At 41.9% G+C, this 16,744-nt stretch overlaps 1 protein-coding gene across 2 annotated transcripts in view; it reads right to left on the bottom strand.

The window, feature by feature from the left end:
• Nucleotides 1-4,219: 4,219 nt before the first annotated feature.
• Nucleotides 4,220-16,744, bottom strand: part of efna3b (ephrin-A3b) — a 52,609-nt gene continuing 40,084 nt past the window's right edge. Inside the window, exons 3-7 of one of the 2 annotated variants that reach the window (XM_068323951.1) lie at nt 12,533-12,825; nt 10,600-10,665; nt 9,242-9,319; nt 4,403-4,567; nt 4,220-4,335 (exon numbers count right to left, since the gene is read on the bottom strand). In XM_068323951.1, coding sequence (XP_068180052.1) covers nt 4,449-4,567; nt 9,242-9,319; nt 10,600-10,665; nt 12,533-12,825 — 556 coding nt within the window. In that variant the 3' untranslated portion in view covers nt 4,220-4,335; nt 4,403-4,448. Of the gene's footprint in view, nt 4,336-4,372; nt 4,568-9,241; nt 9,320-10,599; nt 10,666-12,532; nt 12,826-16,744 lie in introns of those variants that run through there. The other variant, XM_068323950.1, reaches the window with a different exon arrangement.

The following is a 16,744-nucleotide window of genomic DNA, read 5'->3' as shown; positions in this document are numbered from 1 at the left end:
CTGACTCACCCATGGATCCTTTTCATCCGGGTTGATGATGTGTCTGTTTTCCAGATAGAGATGATTAACCTGTTTTTTTTTTAAAAACATTTAGTCAGCTGGATGATTAGGACATGTTTGTGATTCATTACATTGTTCATGAAGGCATTTGTCTTGAATACATACTTCATTGAAATCCAATGTGGGCTTGAAATATGCATTCAAAATATGATAAAAATGTTCCAAAGGTTTCTTTGTGTTGTATTTTGAGACTTTTGAAGGTCTTTCTCTACAGTGAATAATACTAATAAAGCAGTAACTGATTGCTGAATATGTGCAACCATGAGACAAAACAGGCTCTCCTCCTCTGCTTTATGGCTAAATATTCCTCACCAAAGACTTTATGTCAAAGATTAAGAATCAGTGGCCAGACAAGTTCCCTTCTGGTGGGTTCCCTTCTGGTGCTCCATATTGTTCCCACACCATCAGAAACATTCCTGGTTGTTGAATCTGTGACTCTGTATTGACTCTAGTGTCAGCCCATCCTGTGACAAACTGTCCAGTTGCCCAGGTTGTATCGCCTAATGTCCCAAGTCAAGACTTTAGTCCATGTACAGCCGGTCAAAGACAGGTGTGTGCTAAAGGAGCAGTGTGAGACACTTCCTTTGATAATTTAATATTTATTTCCTGGTGTATGAAATAAATTTTTACTCATCAAGCCCATTGAAACTGCTACCAACATGAAAAGATGGAAAGTACTGATAGCCCTCTTTCAAGCATACAGGGATTTTAGTGTTGTTGTTTTTTTGTTAATAGGTATTTCATCAAGTATATATCTGAATGTTATCTGATATTATAGATGTTACTATTCACATTAGGTCTTAGATGATTGATAATCTCTAACCTCAATTTGTATGACTTTGCTTTTATTACACAACTTTTGTCTTTACAATTGAACATCTTCCATCGCTGATCCATCCGTCCATTTTTTATCCTGCCAATCAATGAAGAATACTTATCTGCAGTTATGTGCACCAGAATTATCTAGACATCATAGACGGTGAGCCTGGCTGCCCTCAGAAGCTGATATCCCTCCATCAGGCGGTCCAGACACACAGGTACACACTGTTGGCTCATCCCATTGACATTCAGATGTTGGGCGGGTGATTGAGGAGCTTATCTCTCCTAATCGGAGCATGTAAAGGTATTACTGCCGAGGGAAAGCACTGCCACACCAACTTTGATATGGAAAATTACATTTGTGAGCTCCCAAACAACATTATCTACAGAGAACTGAATACACCACGTAAAACCTTTCCCGCAAACCCACAATCTGTTGTCTTGGATTAACTCCATGTTTGTTCACTTGCTTTTCAGATCCTCAAAGACGGCGCGAGCAGAGTGGGAGGTTAGACAAGGCAGACAAAATAAAGAGCCCAACACACATTGTCAAAAGTAAGATTTGTAAGCTTATTATTTTGTTATCATGATTATTGTTATAACCTCTGTTATGGTTTGTTCAGTTTACAGTTTATTTTCAAGTTCATTTAAAGTCATTCCAGTCAAAGGTAAACATGATTGTAATTGTTGTTTCCAACACTATTAAATGCTTTTTCTTTTGCCAGACAGCAATCAGTCGCACACACACACACACACACACACACACACACACACGCACATGCACACACTACACAAAACCAAGACAGACATCATCTCATCCCAGAGCTCCTGCATTTATGCTCAACACACACACACACGCACGCACGCATGCACGCACGCACACACACACACACACACACACACACACATTCAGACGGGGGGCACAAAAAAGCACGCACTTTCTTGCTCTTGTGTCTAAGTTCTTAAGTGCAACCTCTTGAAGAGTGATTTACCCTCACACAGCCCTCCGACCCCCCCAACCCCCCACTCCACAGAGTCCCAAAATCCCTTCCACTCACCCTCCCACCAAGAGTCATAAATACACCTGGGCTGGGCCACACGCAATGATACTGCAAAACTACACAATCCATTTCCATTGACATGAACTCTTGTCTAGATAACAAGGGCAGTTCTATAGTTGACTGACACACAGCTTTGGAAAAAAGCCACAGTACTCATGGACTACAAAACTCAATGCTTTGCAAAATAAGGTCTTAAGAGTGAAGTTAGTGCTCCCCAAAGGGATGCAACACAAATTTTAAATGGTCTTAAAATGATCCTCCACAAAAAAAATCAGATTTATTATTTCAGCTTTTTCAGTTAAAATAATGTTTGAATCCATGAATAAGAATTTGGCAAATTTCAACCGATTCAAAATCCTTTTGCAGTCCTGATTTATTTGTACTTTATGCTCTTTGACTACAATTATACGCTAAGTATTTTAAGGCGAACAGTTCAATCAAAACTCCAGACATTTTCTACTTCTACAGCTAAATAGCATCCAGTGGGACAAATTATGTTACCATAATGTGTGTAATCTGTGGTTTCCCTGAAGGACGCCGTGTGCGAAGAGGGTTGGGAAACACAACGGAACATTATTTTGCAATATTGATATTTGTAGAAATCATATCCCACAAGAAAACAAAATTACAATTACAATTGACTAAGACACTCACAGTGTACAGCCCAAGTTTACATATGGCTCAACCCACCCAGGTTTCCAGCTGCTACACCCTGCTCCATGAGATAACTAATAACACACCACAGCAAACTCAACAAAACAAGAATAATAAAAAAAAAAAAAACAGACAACCATAAGGAAACTGAGCTTCAAGTTCATAAAAATGTATACATCACATTCCACCTTAGCAAATTTAAAGACATTAGAGATCCTCTCTTGGTCCTTTATGAGAATGAGAACACTTGTACGGGTAAACGTACGCCTCGCACACCGCTGGAGGAGCCGCTGTTGGTCAGCTCACAGTCTGTCATCGTCATTATGATCATTACCTTCATCATTGTTATTAGCTATTATGGTAAGCCATGCCATACTAGAGTCCATCAATGGCAGGATGGGGTAACCATGGTGAATAAGGTGCTAGTTGCTATGGAAACTCTATTCTGCAGCAACCAACTGGTACAGTTGTTTGGATTCTGACTCCCCACCAGAGCACTTGGTTTCTTTTTACTTGTTGCTTCAGTTGTGTTTATTTCTTTTTTTTTCTTCTTTTTTTTTTTAAATTTTCATACCTCTAAGATGCACAGGATGTGAATGTATTTTCAGACTGTTCAAATGGTTTCTTTCACTCATAAACATTCACACGTTTTGTCCCGCACAAACACTCACACAGAAACACAGAACTGTTTACATCTGATAAATGGGTCGACGTGGATGCTGCTGCTGCTGCTGCTGCTGCTGCTGCTGCTGCTGCTGCTGCTGCTGCTGCTGCTGCTGCTGCTGCTGCTGCTGCTGCTGCTGCTGCTGCTGCTGCTGCTGCTGCTGCTGCTGCAACACTGATGGGTGGTGAGTTTCTATTGTCCCAGACTTGGATCCGTTGGTTGATGCTAGTGTGAGCGATCGTCCTCCCTCATCCATCCCTCCTCCCTCCTCTGCTCTGAGCAACGGTTGAGAAGAGGGCAGTATTGCTGAGTGAATCCATGGCTACTTCATAGCCTTCATGTGCTTGATTTAACCTCAGAGATGACAGAGGACTGAGTACTTCAGAGACAGGACACAAAAGTAACACAGCAACAAATAACCAGCAGCAAACTCTGTGTCAGTGGCACATTTACATGAAGCCCTCCCTTCCCACCACCCCCCAGTGAATAATACAATGTTTAAATGCTCTGTTCCCTCTGACCCCATCCTGTCCTGGCCTGAGAGACGTGCTGGAGGCTGATGGTGAACACAGGATGACACAGCAGAGTGAGGATGACAACTAAAACACTGGCATCTGGAGTCCTACGTTGTGTTTATGAACTATCAACTACTTTGACTAGCTTCCATCAGAGGACCGCCACGTTTTGTCAATCAGATCCGTTTTGTTTTTTTCCCCATCTGTAGACTGGGACAAGTTCCCGTCATCAATAAACAACAACAACAACCAAAAAAAAAGGCAATTTCAGTTCAGTTTTTGCTGAAATGTGTTTGATTCAGTTCATTTGAGTTCACTTTAAGTTCTTGTTGCAAGAAACTATGGCAACTAGCCCGAAGGAAGTCTCACAGCCAATCAGATCCAAGGGGAATGTCCTTAAATGGTTTTCAGTCGGGTGGGTGGATTTGATGCGTTTCCATCTTTTGGTTGACTTTTCCTCCTCGACCCTTTTGTTGGAGACACGTTTTGTGTGGTTTGCAGAACTTCACCAGACTCCACTGATCTTTTGCGTTTTTGCTCTATTTGTTGTATCTTAACTCACCTCTCTACTCCCCCACCCCGTTCCAACCCCACCCCCACAAACTCTCCCACCAGCTGATACTGTACACCTTCCTTAGGCTAGTTGGCATGGCGACGGCGATGGGATGGCCGTTGCTAGGAGATAAAGAGAGTGGCCAGAAGGAGCATCGTCACGGTGAGGAGGAGACGATCCCTGGACGGGCTGTTTCCGCTGACGCTCTTCTCCAGCTTGGGAACAAATGGATTATATTCATCTGTGAAAAAAAAAAAAAAAAAAACACAAAGAAAGGAATGTGATTCGTTTTTCCCTCTCAGTGATATCGTGTTGCAAATGGAAAATTAGAAGAAAAAAAAAAGTGAACTTATCGGTGCTTCAAATCGTACTCTAATCTGATTATGCAGCATGAACTCAAAACACAACTCCATTTCTTTAATGAGGTAGACGCACACACACATACACACACACACACCCACACACACACTGAACACACAATGCAGCAGCTGTTATACAAGAGCTGTTATTGTTCTAATAAACTGACACAGCTCCTGTCATGCTCTTGCATTGTTCTCCAGACACACACACACATACACACACACACACACACACACACACACACACACGCTGTATGTAGTACAACACCTCCCACCCTCCCTGCAGGTACACCTGGCCATGTCCTACAAATAGCTCTTGTGTTGCGGACGACGCGTCCAACTTAACATCTCGCCAACATGAAAAAACACAAGCCAGACAGTTCTCTGCATGCCTATGCTTATGAGACACGCATGCAGCCAGACACACACTCCCGTCGCTTGATTAACGGCCACGGAGGCCAGACGGAATCAGAATGTGTCAGTACACAGGACCGGCCGCGCTCATTAGGAACTATTGTGTTCGAGGTCTGATGTTATCCAGGGTTTCCTCTGAGCATCACATCGAGCTCCAGAACATTTCCAGCTGCTCTGCGAGTCAGAAGGTAGATTAATGACTGGCTGACACCTGGTTCTTGAGATGGCGTCTCCCAGAATGCTCTGCTGGCCGCTGTAATGAGGTCTATGTCGCTCAGGTTAAACCCACAGACAGCTCTGAAGTCAAACATGCAGATGAGGTCAGGACACTGATACTGTGGAGCCGATGGACACAGGCGTCTGGTTTGGAACAAACAAAACACCACTGTGGAGTACTTTTCAAAATTGGTTCATGGAGCACAGATACACACATCGTCTCCGAGTGAATCCCATAAAAACATAATCATTGTTTAAAATCTCCTGCCTAATGTTCATGCGTACGGCATGCGATGTACATTGTGTGTGTGTGTGTGTGTGTGTGTGTGTGTGTATGTGTGCGTGCCTGCGTTTGTGTGTGCGTGTGTGATCACGCCACGTTTTGGAGCAGGAAATCAGGCATCATCCATCTGATAATTAGAAGCTCAGACACCTTGAGGCGTCCATGAAATTGAATGTCATGTTGACAAGAACAAGGAGATATCTGCATTGAGAGAATCCAAGTGTGAGTGTGTGTGTGTGTGTGTGTGTGTGTGTGTGTGTGTGTGTGTGTGTGCGTGCGTGAGTGCGTGCGTGTGTGTGTGTGTGTGTGTGTGTGTGTGCGTGTGCATGTGCGCGTCAATAGACATCAACTGTAACTGTTACGGTCTACACTCGTATTTTTCATACTTTCTAACTTTCATGCAACTTGATTTTGAAAATGGTAAAATGATCCTTTTAGCACTGAATTTCATAAATAATGAGTAACGTAGGTGATGCAGCAACACGTCTGTTGTTGTGCAATTCAAGTCCTTTCACAAATATCAAAATAATTATCTGTAATTGGTATTGACAGAGAGGTGTTGATTCCACCATGTAGTCATCCTGTTAAAAGTTATAATCTCTAAATGTTTTCAGAAAGTCCTCTTTTGAGGCACAGGTGATAAAGTCCTCCTACATCAGCAAAAACACACTTACTCAAACTAAACAAACAAAAAAAGCCAGAAAACATGGCCCCTAGATGTTTTTAGTGAAAAGAAAAAATAATTGACTGCTTACATTTTTCAGGTAATGCTATTTAAACATGGATCTCTAAGCACTAATTATCTTTTTATTATCTGAACGCAACAGGCAGAGTGAAACAGAAAAAAGAATCTGGGCTGTACTGTCAGTCAAAGGAGAGGTAATTGCTACAATAAACCCCATTAAAGAAAAAGCTCCTGAATTTCCGCGCTAATGGCTGGACCTGATCGTCAGATGCGGTAACGTGAGCCAACAGGGTGGGTAAATGAGTATCCTCCCACTGAAAGCTGTCAGTAATCACATGGCTGCACGGGGAGCTGCTAGCACCGATCCATCTGTGTTGTAAATTAGATCCAAATGAAATCTAATACTGGAGGCCGTATTCAGGAGGGAACTGCCGCTCAGCTGTAGAAACTGATTGAAAGGGGCAGCGCCCAGGAAATAAACTGTGAGCAGTGAAGGGTGGAGAGAAGTTTACCACGGAATCCTGCAACATTCAGCTGAGTTCACGTCTTCAGAAACTGTAATCAGGCAGATTTGAACCGAGTCGTTTCCATGTTGCACGTGTGTTGATGTGAGCTTTGACTACCGGTAATTAAATCTAGATGGGATAACAAAGTGTAAAGGGGGAGGAAACAGCAGCTTATTTGTTTTCCGTTCCTTTCACAGCTCTCTGCTGATTTCCTCACTCCCTCTTGCACCACTTCCCTTATCCTATTAATTCAATTCACACAGCAGCACAACAGGTGGAAATGCCCTGTAGGCACCAGGTTAATTTGTGCTTCACTATTGTTCCAGCTGTTTGCTAAGTATTAGAAGTGTTCAAACAGTTCTTATCTGTTTAAGTACATGTAAGTCTATTCTGTGGCAGTATCAACACCTTTTCTCCATAATCATGTGGAATATGTAATCATGCATCGACTCTGTAATGTGAAGAATATATAAAATATGGATATATGCATTGTTCAGAGATGTAGAAGCAAGCAAAGTTTTAATTGGAATTTATTGTTGGGTGGAAAATTACTTTAGCAACTCAAAATGAAAATGTAATGGTGTTATATCTCTATTTTAATATGGGCTACATCGCTAAAATAACAGATATAATCCAGGATTAAAATCATTTGGGGGGAAATGTAAATTTTTTTAAAAAAAAACAGAAGAAGAAGTGGAAAAAAGTTCTATTTCACACATCAAGAGGTGAATAAACTGAATTTTGGTGACTTTCCCCTCCGCTGCACTACTCTGGGAGGAAAAAAAATAGAGGATGGAATTAAAGGTGGGAGGATGAGGAGCGGAAGCATAGAGGAGGCAGAAATAAGAGAGAAAGATGGAGGCAGGGAGGAGAAGTGAGGGAGATGAATTTCTACAAACTCAAATGACCTGCAGCCATTCGCAGCCAGCGATGAGTTTTTCATGACAGTTATGAGAACAGACTGATTTATGACACAAGATCATGCATGCACGCCTGCACCCACACTCTGATCAACAACAACAACAACAACATGGGACCATTTTTTACGAGCTGCAATGAAGACGAGTCTGACATTAGACCAAATGATGGATGTCACAGCGCTTGTGTAATGGGTGGAAGTTAGGTAGCCCGCGCTGACTGTACATTTTGTTATTGTCCTGCTGTGTTTTAGATGTCGTAAAACTGAGATGTAAACACAATAATATAAATGGTTGTCTTAATGTTTTTATTTTATTGATTCAACGCTAAGCTTCTCCTTTACATAAAACCATAATTTTGCTCTTTTTCAGAGCGAAGTGATTTAGAAAGATCCCCATGATTGCACCACCACGAGACAAACATGACAAACATAATCTCAGACATAGCCACAGGAAATCTAAGACAAGTGCTTCTTATCGAGGTAATGTTTTTGTACTTACCAGTAATCTCTGAAGGGAACATGTATAATTATTCAGCTACATTACGTGAACTTCAGATCTGTTTTGAGAACAGTGCGTTCTGCTTTAGCCGGCTACCTACCGTGTTAGGATGACACCTGTCCCATTTCCATTTTTTTTTCAATCCATCATTTCAGACTACAGTACTCTTATAATCCAAATGGAATTTATTCTGCTTCATGGGATTTCACCTGACGATACAGAAAGCGTCTGACTCCACTAACTCACTAGTGAAGTTTATTAGCTCGACAGGAAGTTTTTGTAAAACACATTTTTACTTCTGATTCTCAGGTGAAAAACAATATTTAACACAGAAAAAGCCAAAATGAGCCACTGACCAAAAATAAGACGCTAACAGACAGTTAAAAGAATTCATGTTCAACAAATTTACATTGGATTAAAAATGTGAATAATTATTTTTATTATTATATACAATTATTTTATGATATACTATTATTATATCCATTAATATGAAAGGAATTTTTCAGATATGAGTAATGCAGAAATCACCATTGGTGAAGACAATGATGCTGATTAGCTGATATAAAAGCAAAGAACTGGAGGCATTGCATCTTTTTCTTTAAAACAAGTATCTAAATGTTAACTCTTTCATTCAACAGGAGCTCTATTCTTAAAAGTCAGGTGTGGATGAGTTGTTTCTTCATTAGACCGAACACATGAACTGAGCACCAGAGAACTAAAAACTGTGAACATCAAATACAGTTAAACGCTCCTGTCTGGATACCATTCGTTAGGACGCAGATAAAGACCCAGACGTTTGGGGACGCCGATGCTTTTAATACTGAATTTGTTGAAAATGATCCTCCAACTTAAATGTTCTATTTCCAGTTGACGCTGATGTGATGTGATTAATAACCAAAAGTGTACGTTCAAATGCAGGTGTGGCAGACAGGTGTGCACAATTACTCATCATTACTCACCATCATACGAGTACAAGTTAGTGTGTGTCTGTGTGTGTGTGTGTGTGTGTGTGTGTGTGTGTGTGTGTGACTCACCAATATCGTCAAGTTTTAGGCCTGGTCTAAGCGTGTAGTCTGGTTCTGTGGGCCCTGGTTCGTTATTCACGTCAGAGGCTGAAAGAAAGAGAGGAAATCGAGTGAGACACACAAAGAAGGAGGGTAGGTGAAGGGGTTAAACCGTTGCTCCAACCCAAAGGATTTTAATTACATTCAACTTGGCATCCTGACAGAAACATGTGAGAGCAGCAAGGCAAGTGTGTAGAAGTTTAAAAAAAAAAAATCCCCAGGCAAACACACTGACAAGCCAAAACATCACCAGCAAAGAGGGAACGACCAGGATGGGGGGGTGGGTGAGGGAAGGGAGGCAGATCAAACTGAAAAGAGGCAGTTTGAGAAGTGGGGGGGGGGCTGTAGTCGTGGGTCGACGGGTAGGAGAGGTTAACACTACAGGATGGTGGAAGTTAAAAAGAACGGACAGGCTGTGGATCAAAGTGTGTGTGTGTGTGTGTGTGTGTGTGTGTGTGTGTGTGTGTGTGTGTGTGTGTGTGTGTGTGTGTGTGTGTGTGTGTGTGTGTGTGTGTGTGTGTGAGTGTGTGTGTGTGTGTGTGTGTGTGTGTGTCAGAAAGAGAGGGTGATTGAAGGGAAGCCAGAGAGACAGTGAGAGAGGTTAACGCTACATATACACAACCACCCACTGACCCCATACGGCAATAAATGGATTCTGACAGGGACTGAGGGAGGTGGAGGGAGAGGAGAAGATGGAGGCGGGGGTGAGGGTCTCCAAAGCTGGAGCTGGTCCTTTCTGCTGCTGTGGAGGGAAAGAAGAGCAAGACAGAAAAAGAGAAGGAGAGAGAGAGAAGAGAGAGAGAGAGAGAGAGAGAGAGAGAGAGAGAGAGAGGGAGAGAGAGAGAGAGAGGGAGAGAGAGAGAGAGAGAGAGGGAGAGAGAGAGAGAGAGAGAGAGAGAGAGAGAGAGAGAGAGAGAGGGAGAGAGAGAGAGAGAGGGAGAGAGAGAGAGAGAGAGAGAGAGAGAGAGGGAGAGAGAGAGGGAGAGAGAGAGGGAGAGAGAGAGAGAGGGAGGGAGAGAGAGAGAGAGGGAGAGAGAGAGAGAGAGAGCAGCGAGGGGGATTCTGTACTGTGAGTGAAAATGCTGCAGGGGAAACTCAGCAGGAGTATTAATAGCTCTGCCTGTTACAGACTGTATTTAGATTGTGTGTGCATCTATATGCAGCCGGTGTGTGTGTGTGTGTGTGTGTGTGTGTGTGTGTGTGTGTGTGTGTGTGTGTGTGTGTGTGTGTGTGTGTGTGTGTGTGTATGTGTATGCTGGTGTGTGGGGAGCCCAGAGACTACCAGAGGGGTGAAGTAGGCAGATGGGTGTGGGCAGCGACAGACTCACCCATGGAGCAGCAGACGTACACCCGTAGCCTCAAACAGCTCCGGCCGTGATGGTGGGTGGGCGTGGCTGCAAGAACACAAGACAATAACTGATAGTTTGCATTCACACAAAATCTCCTCAGACACATGAGATGTTGACCTTGTTCAGCAGAGTTGGACGTCAGGGGGATGTGAGTGTTCCACATTAAACACCATTAATAACGGTGGAACAAATACTAAGGTTTAATTAAAAACACTAAAACTGCAATGTTAAAATACTCCCATGTGAAATATGGTAGTATCTCAAGCAAATTAAAGAGCACTGAAAAATCATTCAGCAGAATGCAGATTGAATTAACGATTTTGAGTTTAGCCATATGAGTTGTTTGAGGGTCAGTGGACAAATCTACATTACAACTGCAATTACACAATTTTTTAAAAGACGTCAGCAGTCATAACGGTTGAAAACAATTCATAAGGTACAGTTCAAGTTCCTCTAAATACTGCAGTCTGACTCTCCAAAGCTAAGTAGATGTACAGAGTTTCTTGACAACACTTCCAATTTTTTTTTTTTAATATGATGATCTAACTTTGACAAAGGTTCAGGAGCCAATCTCCTTAGTAAAAAAGTGACCCTCTGCATGCTTAACAGTCAGTGATTTTTATCGAAGGGTACCAACACAGAATTTATACTGCGAGACTGTGAGAGAAGTCTTTCAACGAGGTTCTCGTCTCTCCTCGTTTTTTGCCAAACCAGACCAGGAAACATAAAACAGAGTAGGTTCATTTGTTCTGGGGCCAGCAGCTCGTCTGGAGGGACGGTTGTACTCACGGTTCAGCCAAATAAAACCTCATAAACTTCAGATTTGAAATACTTTTAAAAACTTTGGATTATAACCAACGGCTGTGTGTCACCGTGTACAGCAATTACACAATAGCAGATTTAAGTGAAAGAGTAACCCTAAGAAAGAAAAAAAAACAGCTCAGATCACTGATCTTTGAGTTGGACTAAAGGCCGAAGAGATGTTGGACGAACATGAAAAATCTTTTTCATTTTTCATTTTAATATACCTATATTGTCCCCCATTAAAAAATTGTTCCCAGCATTACACGCATCCTATTTTTTTGTTTGGGTCTCAGAGGAGATTTTGTCATTTCTATATTCAGTATGTTATGTAGCCAAGTGAAACAGAGCCTCATTTATCTTGTTAGTAACATTCCTCCTACTGACAAAACATCTATTGTGAAAAAAGCCAACTGCAGCTGACGTAGATTAAAATGTAACATTTTAAGGTGCAGGAGCCTTAACATTTTACAAACTTTAATGCAAAATTTTTTGACAGTTTTGCTTGTGAAAGAAGAAGTCGTCATATTGTCTTGGACCAAAGCCAAACTTTCCTTAATTTTTTTCAGATCCAAATAACTTTGTAGAACTGCCTCCTACAACATAATGTAGCTTAAATGAGCACAACACTCATCAAAGCCATTTAATGTGTGAGGCATTTCTCTTTGGCCTGGAAGATTTGCTGCGAATGGCTTCATGACGAGTTAATAGTTGATTATTTACACCATGTTATATTGGCGTGAGATGTCTCGCAAGTTAATTTGATTCACCATCAACAGAATGGATGAGTCGGCTCCACTGCAGGATTTTATGATTAGATGTGAACAAACAATTTGTTATCCTGAAATGATGTCCCAATGGACACAAAAGCACATTTAACAATAAAAGAATAATAACGTGCCCAGTCCTCGAGGTTAGTCATTTTTCTGCTGTGATCGGCCTGACCTAAAAGACAGCTTTAATATAATTTACAGACTTGTTTTTGAGAGCGGACAGACGTTAGTGCTCTGTATTGAGAAATATGATTACACACACATTACATATATATATATATATATATATATATAATTTTTTGTTTTTTTAAATCAGTTATCAGTTAGATTCCACTCACAGATGTAGTAGTACTCCTGTCCCACATGGAACTCGTAGCCCAGCGAGAAGGCGCTGTAGCGCTGGAACTTCTCTGAGAACTTGATGGGCGCGTGGGGGGCGTGGGGTCGGTTGCACTCCCACCTCTTGAAGCCCAGCTGGGGGTCACAGTTCCTGTATCCACGGTAACTGACCATGTAGAGGACGTACTGCTCGCCAGTGCCCACCATGCGTTGGCTATCGTTGTAATGAGGGCAGTAAATGTCCAGGTAGTCGTTGACATTCACCTGCATAGTGTAGCCCTCCCTGCGCAGACTGGACACACAGAAAGACACATTTCAGATTGTTTGAACTTTTACATTCATGGAAGAGTTCACTATCTTTTTTTTAGATAAATATGAAACGAAAAAAAACCCCATCTGATTTCAGAATTGTGTCACAGCGGTGGAAAAAAACTCTTTTATGAACGCATCTCATTTTTTCAAAAGATACTTAATTAGTCCCCAATGGGGAAATTCATTTTACACTCCATGAATTTCACACACACACACACACACACACACACACACACACACACACACACACACACACACACACACACACACACACACACACACACGGCCTATAGAGACAGAAATAATGGAGAGATGGTGGAGTGAAGGGGATCCACATAGCAGAGGTTTATTTGGGGGTTCGGTTCCTTGCTCAAGGGCACCTTGGCAGTGCTCAGGAGGTGAGCTGACACCTGTCCAGCTACCAGTTCACACTCCATAGTTTTTGGCATATTTGAATTTTTTTTTTCAATATTACAATGAATAAATAAAAATAAAGAAAATTCTTAAAATTTCCAATTATTACACGAAGCATCTCTTTGGTCCGTGTGAGACTCGTACATAAAATTTCCTAAACAGCAATGACTCGCTCCTGCAGCCCCCTCCTCTTTGTTCATGTCTGGGGAACATAATAGTTACACATTCCAGTATGTTACATACATCACTACACACGCACACGACATCTCAGGCTGTCTCTCAGTACACTGTGTCTTGGATATACGCTGTTCAAAATGAATGTTCCCTGGGGTCAAACAAACTATTTTTTGACTTATTGGGTTATTATTAACACAAAGCAGGTGTGTGTGTGTCTCTGTGTGTGTGTCAGTGTGTATATTATTAGCTGCAGGGTTGCTGCATGCAGAGAATGCGGAGCTGGCTCTTCAGTATGAACCGGAGGCCCCAGGGCCACAGCTCCTTCTCCTGGTGTCAGCGTGCCGCTGTCCCCTAACCCCAGCGCTCATACATCAACCTGAGCGCAACGTTGCGCTCACGTCAGCCGTCAATGTCCTGGCCACGTTTCTCCCTCCCCAATGCTCATATATCAGCATCAACCCCAAAAAAGATTTGGCTTGACAGGAAGATAAGGTCTGATTCTGTGTCTGGAAGTGTTCGTGTGTGTAGTTTGTGTGACAAAGTGAAATAGATTCTTTCCTGACATCCAAAAGCCCTCTTTTTCTACCCATCACTGAGATGAGCCCGTATCTGTGTGACAGAGACAGGTTGCCGTTGTAAATCATACACACACCGATGGGCACATGCATGCACAGACAGACTGACACACACGCACAGGTTGATGTGTTACAGTGGTAGCGTCATACAACCACAAGGGGGCAGCAGTGCGTCATCCTGCACTGAGGCCGCCTCTCTCCGTCTTTGCCAGTTCTAGGTCACATCTCCAGGGAGATTATTATTCAATTATTAAATGAAGATCGAAACACTGCTCCTAACATCTCCCTCTCTCCATCACTTTTCCCTACAAATCCTTCCTGAATTTGTCTTTCTCCCTTTGGTCTATATTTCTCTCATCCCTTTCTCTCATGGTAATACGAGGGTGAGATGAATTATCTCCTCTCCTCTCCTCTCCTCTCCTCTCCTCTCCTCTCCTCTCCTCTCCTCTCCTCTCCTCTCCTCTCCTCTCCTTCTCCTCTCCTCTCCTCTCCTCTCCTCTCCTCTCCTTCTCCTCTCCTCTCCTCTCCTCTCCTCTCCTTTACTAGCCTGCTGAACAGATTCACTTCTTGTGGTATATTAGCTGTAGCAGAAAATGCTTCAGGAGAACTATATTTGTAGTGAATGCAAAAAGACAGAGAGTAAAGGGATGAGTTTTTCTCCACCAGGGAGGTGTGAATGCGCAGAGAGATGGCACCGAGCAGAAAGAAAAGAAAAAGGCTAGTCAGAGAGTTTTCCACAAGAAAAAGTTGAACTTGATGAAGTGATAACAGTAGAAACGGGGGGTGGGGGGTCTCTTTGAGGGGTCTGAAAGTTAATCACTTCTCCAGGGCAGAAACCTAATTGAGTATATGCTGGTCTCTCTCTGTGTGTGTGTGTGTGTGTGTGTGTGTGTGTGTGTGTGTGTGTGTGTGTGTGTGTGTGTGTGTGTGTGTGTGTGTGTGTGTGTGTGTGTGTGTGTGTTACGTCCTTATCTAGCCTCACCTGGAAATACAACAAAAAAAAAGGAATCCACCAAATTTGACCCCAAATTAAATGCCATTGTTACAAACATCCATTGTTTTTTGTTATCTCTTAAAACTATCAGATGCTGCGGATCTTCAGAAATTAACCCAGACCAGAGAACTGGAACATCGTGTACAACCCAATCCAGTACCTTGGAATGACTTTGTGAAACTTATCGTATAATCAGGGATGCTCCTCTTGAATGCGGGATGAGCGCTGACACTGACCTTTTAGAAGATCAAGTATAGGAGAGTTTCAATCACAAAATTATAAAACCAAATGTTGTCTTTCAGGAGAACATTCCAGTTATAATTAATTTCATTTCCAGGATCAGATGGCGTTTTAGATATGATGTAAAATAAATAGATACATAAATGAATTTCTTACAAAATATCCTCATTTTTGTTAAAAAGAAAAACAAAACAAATGTGAGTGAATCTCCAACACTTATTTAAATTGATCTCTAAAAACATCATGATAAAAATGTCTGAAATTGTGAATCATGAGCTGACCACACACACTAAATTTTTATATTCATAATGCAATTACTATATTTTGGAATATTGGTTTTGACCATAAAGTCCTATTTTGGAGGATATTTTTCTTCCATTGCTCACCATGGAGTTACAATGATGAGAGACAGAAATAAAGATGCAGTAACTAAGGAGGAGGAACTCATCCAGTGTGGTATGTTTCTTTCTCCTGCTCCTGATGCCTCCCTACACTTTTGTATGTAATCGCTTTGGTCTTGAATCACTTTCTACACAAGCAATACCTCTGAGGAGCAGAGCAGGAGCTTCTGGGAGGAAAAGGGACTGCCAGAGGGTTGGAGTGATAGAAGGATGGAGCGAAAGATTTATGGGATGAGGAGAGGGGTAGCTGGGGTTAAAAGCTGCCACCAGGGAGCAGAGGGTGATAGACGGAGGGAGACGAAGGAGCAAAAGCTGAGTGAGATCAAAGTGGGCTTGGATCAATGTCACTACTGTAAAATCACATCAGGGAGCATGATGGAGGGTTAGAGAGCAGGTTGGCCACATCACAGTCGTATACGCAACATAATGCCAAAGTTACCCCCCTGCTTGCCTATTATCTCGTCGGCCTATTGGAACACTTTACATCGATAAAACACTTTGACACTAAGATCAAGTATTCTTTTTGTAACGAGAGCATCAGGGACCAGCTTACTCCGTCACCCTCCAGTGATAAGACGGCTGGGTGGCACTGAAGACACTGGAAGCTCAGCAAGGTTACATCCATGACAAACATTAGTCAATTCAATTTTAATTCAATTCTCCTTTAAAACCCTACACTTTATCCCTTCTCCTCAAAACATTGAAAAGGGGTACTGGTTGAAAAGGTTTAGCAAAGAAAAAGGTAGATAGTTTAAGGTAGTTCGCTGACAACAAATTCAAAAGTCAGATCATTCACTCCCACAGCAGTTTTGCTGCAGGTTTCTTTACTGCCGGAGATCAAATTTGATGCCTGGTTTGCTCAGGCCTGCTTTGAAAACATGAAACTGTTACAGTTCTGTACAAACCTGTTGCTACTACCATTATCAACTAGTGGAAAATCTGACCTAAGAAAAGAACAGGTTAAAATAACATGTCTGTTGCTATTAATTCATTAATGTAGATGTAATATATTACAAATTAAAATTACAGATATTCCCATTAATTTTCACTTTTTTTCCATTATTTTTTTAAAAGAAAATTTTACATTTATGTACTTTT

The sequence above is a fragment of the Antennarius striatus genome, chromosome 9 (assembly GCF_040054535.1).
Source record: "Antennarius striatus isolate MH-2024 chromosome 9, ASM4005453v1, whole genome shotgun sequence".
NCBI lineage: Eukaryota > Metazoa > Chordata > Actinopteri > Lophiiformes > Antennariidae > Antennarius > Antennarius striatus.
This window is presented reverse-complemented; position numbering and strand designations above follow the sequence as displayed.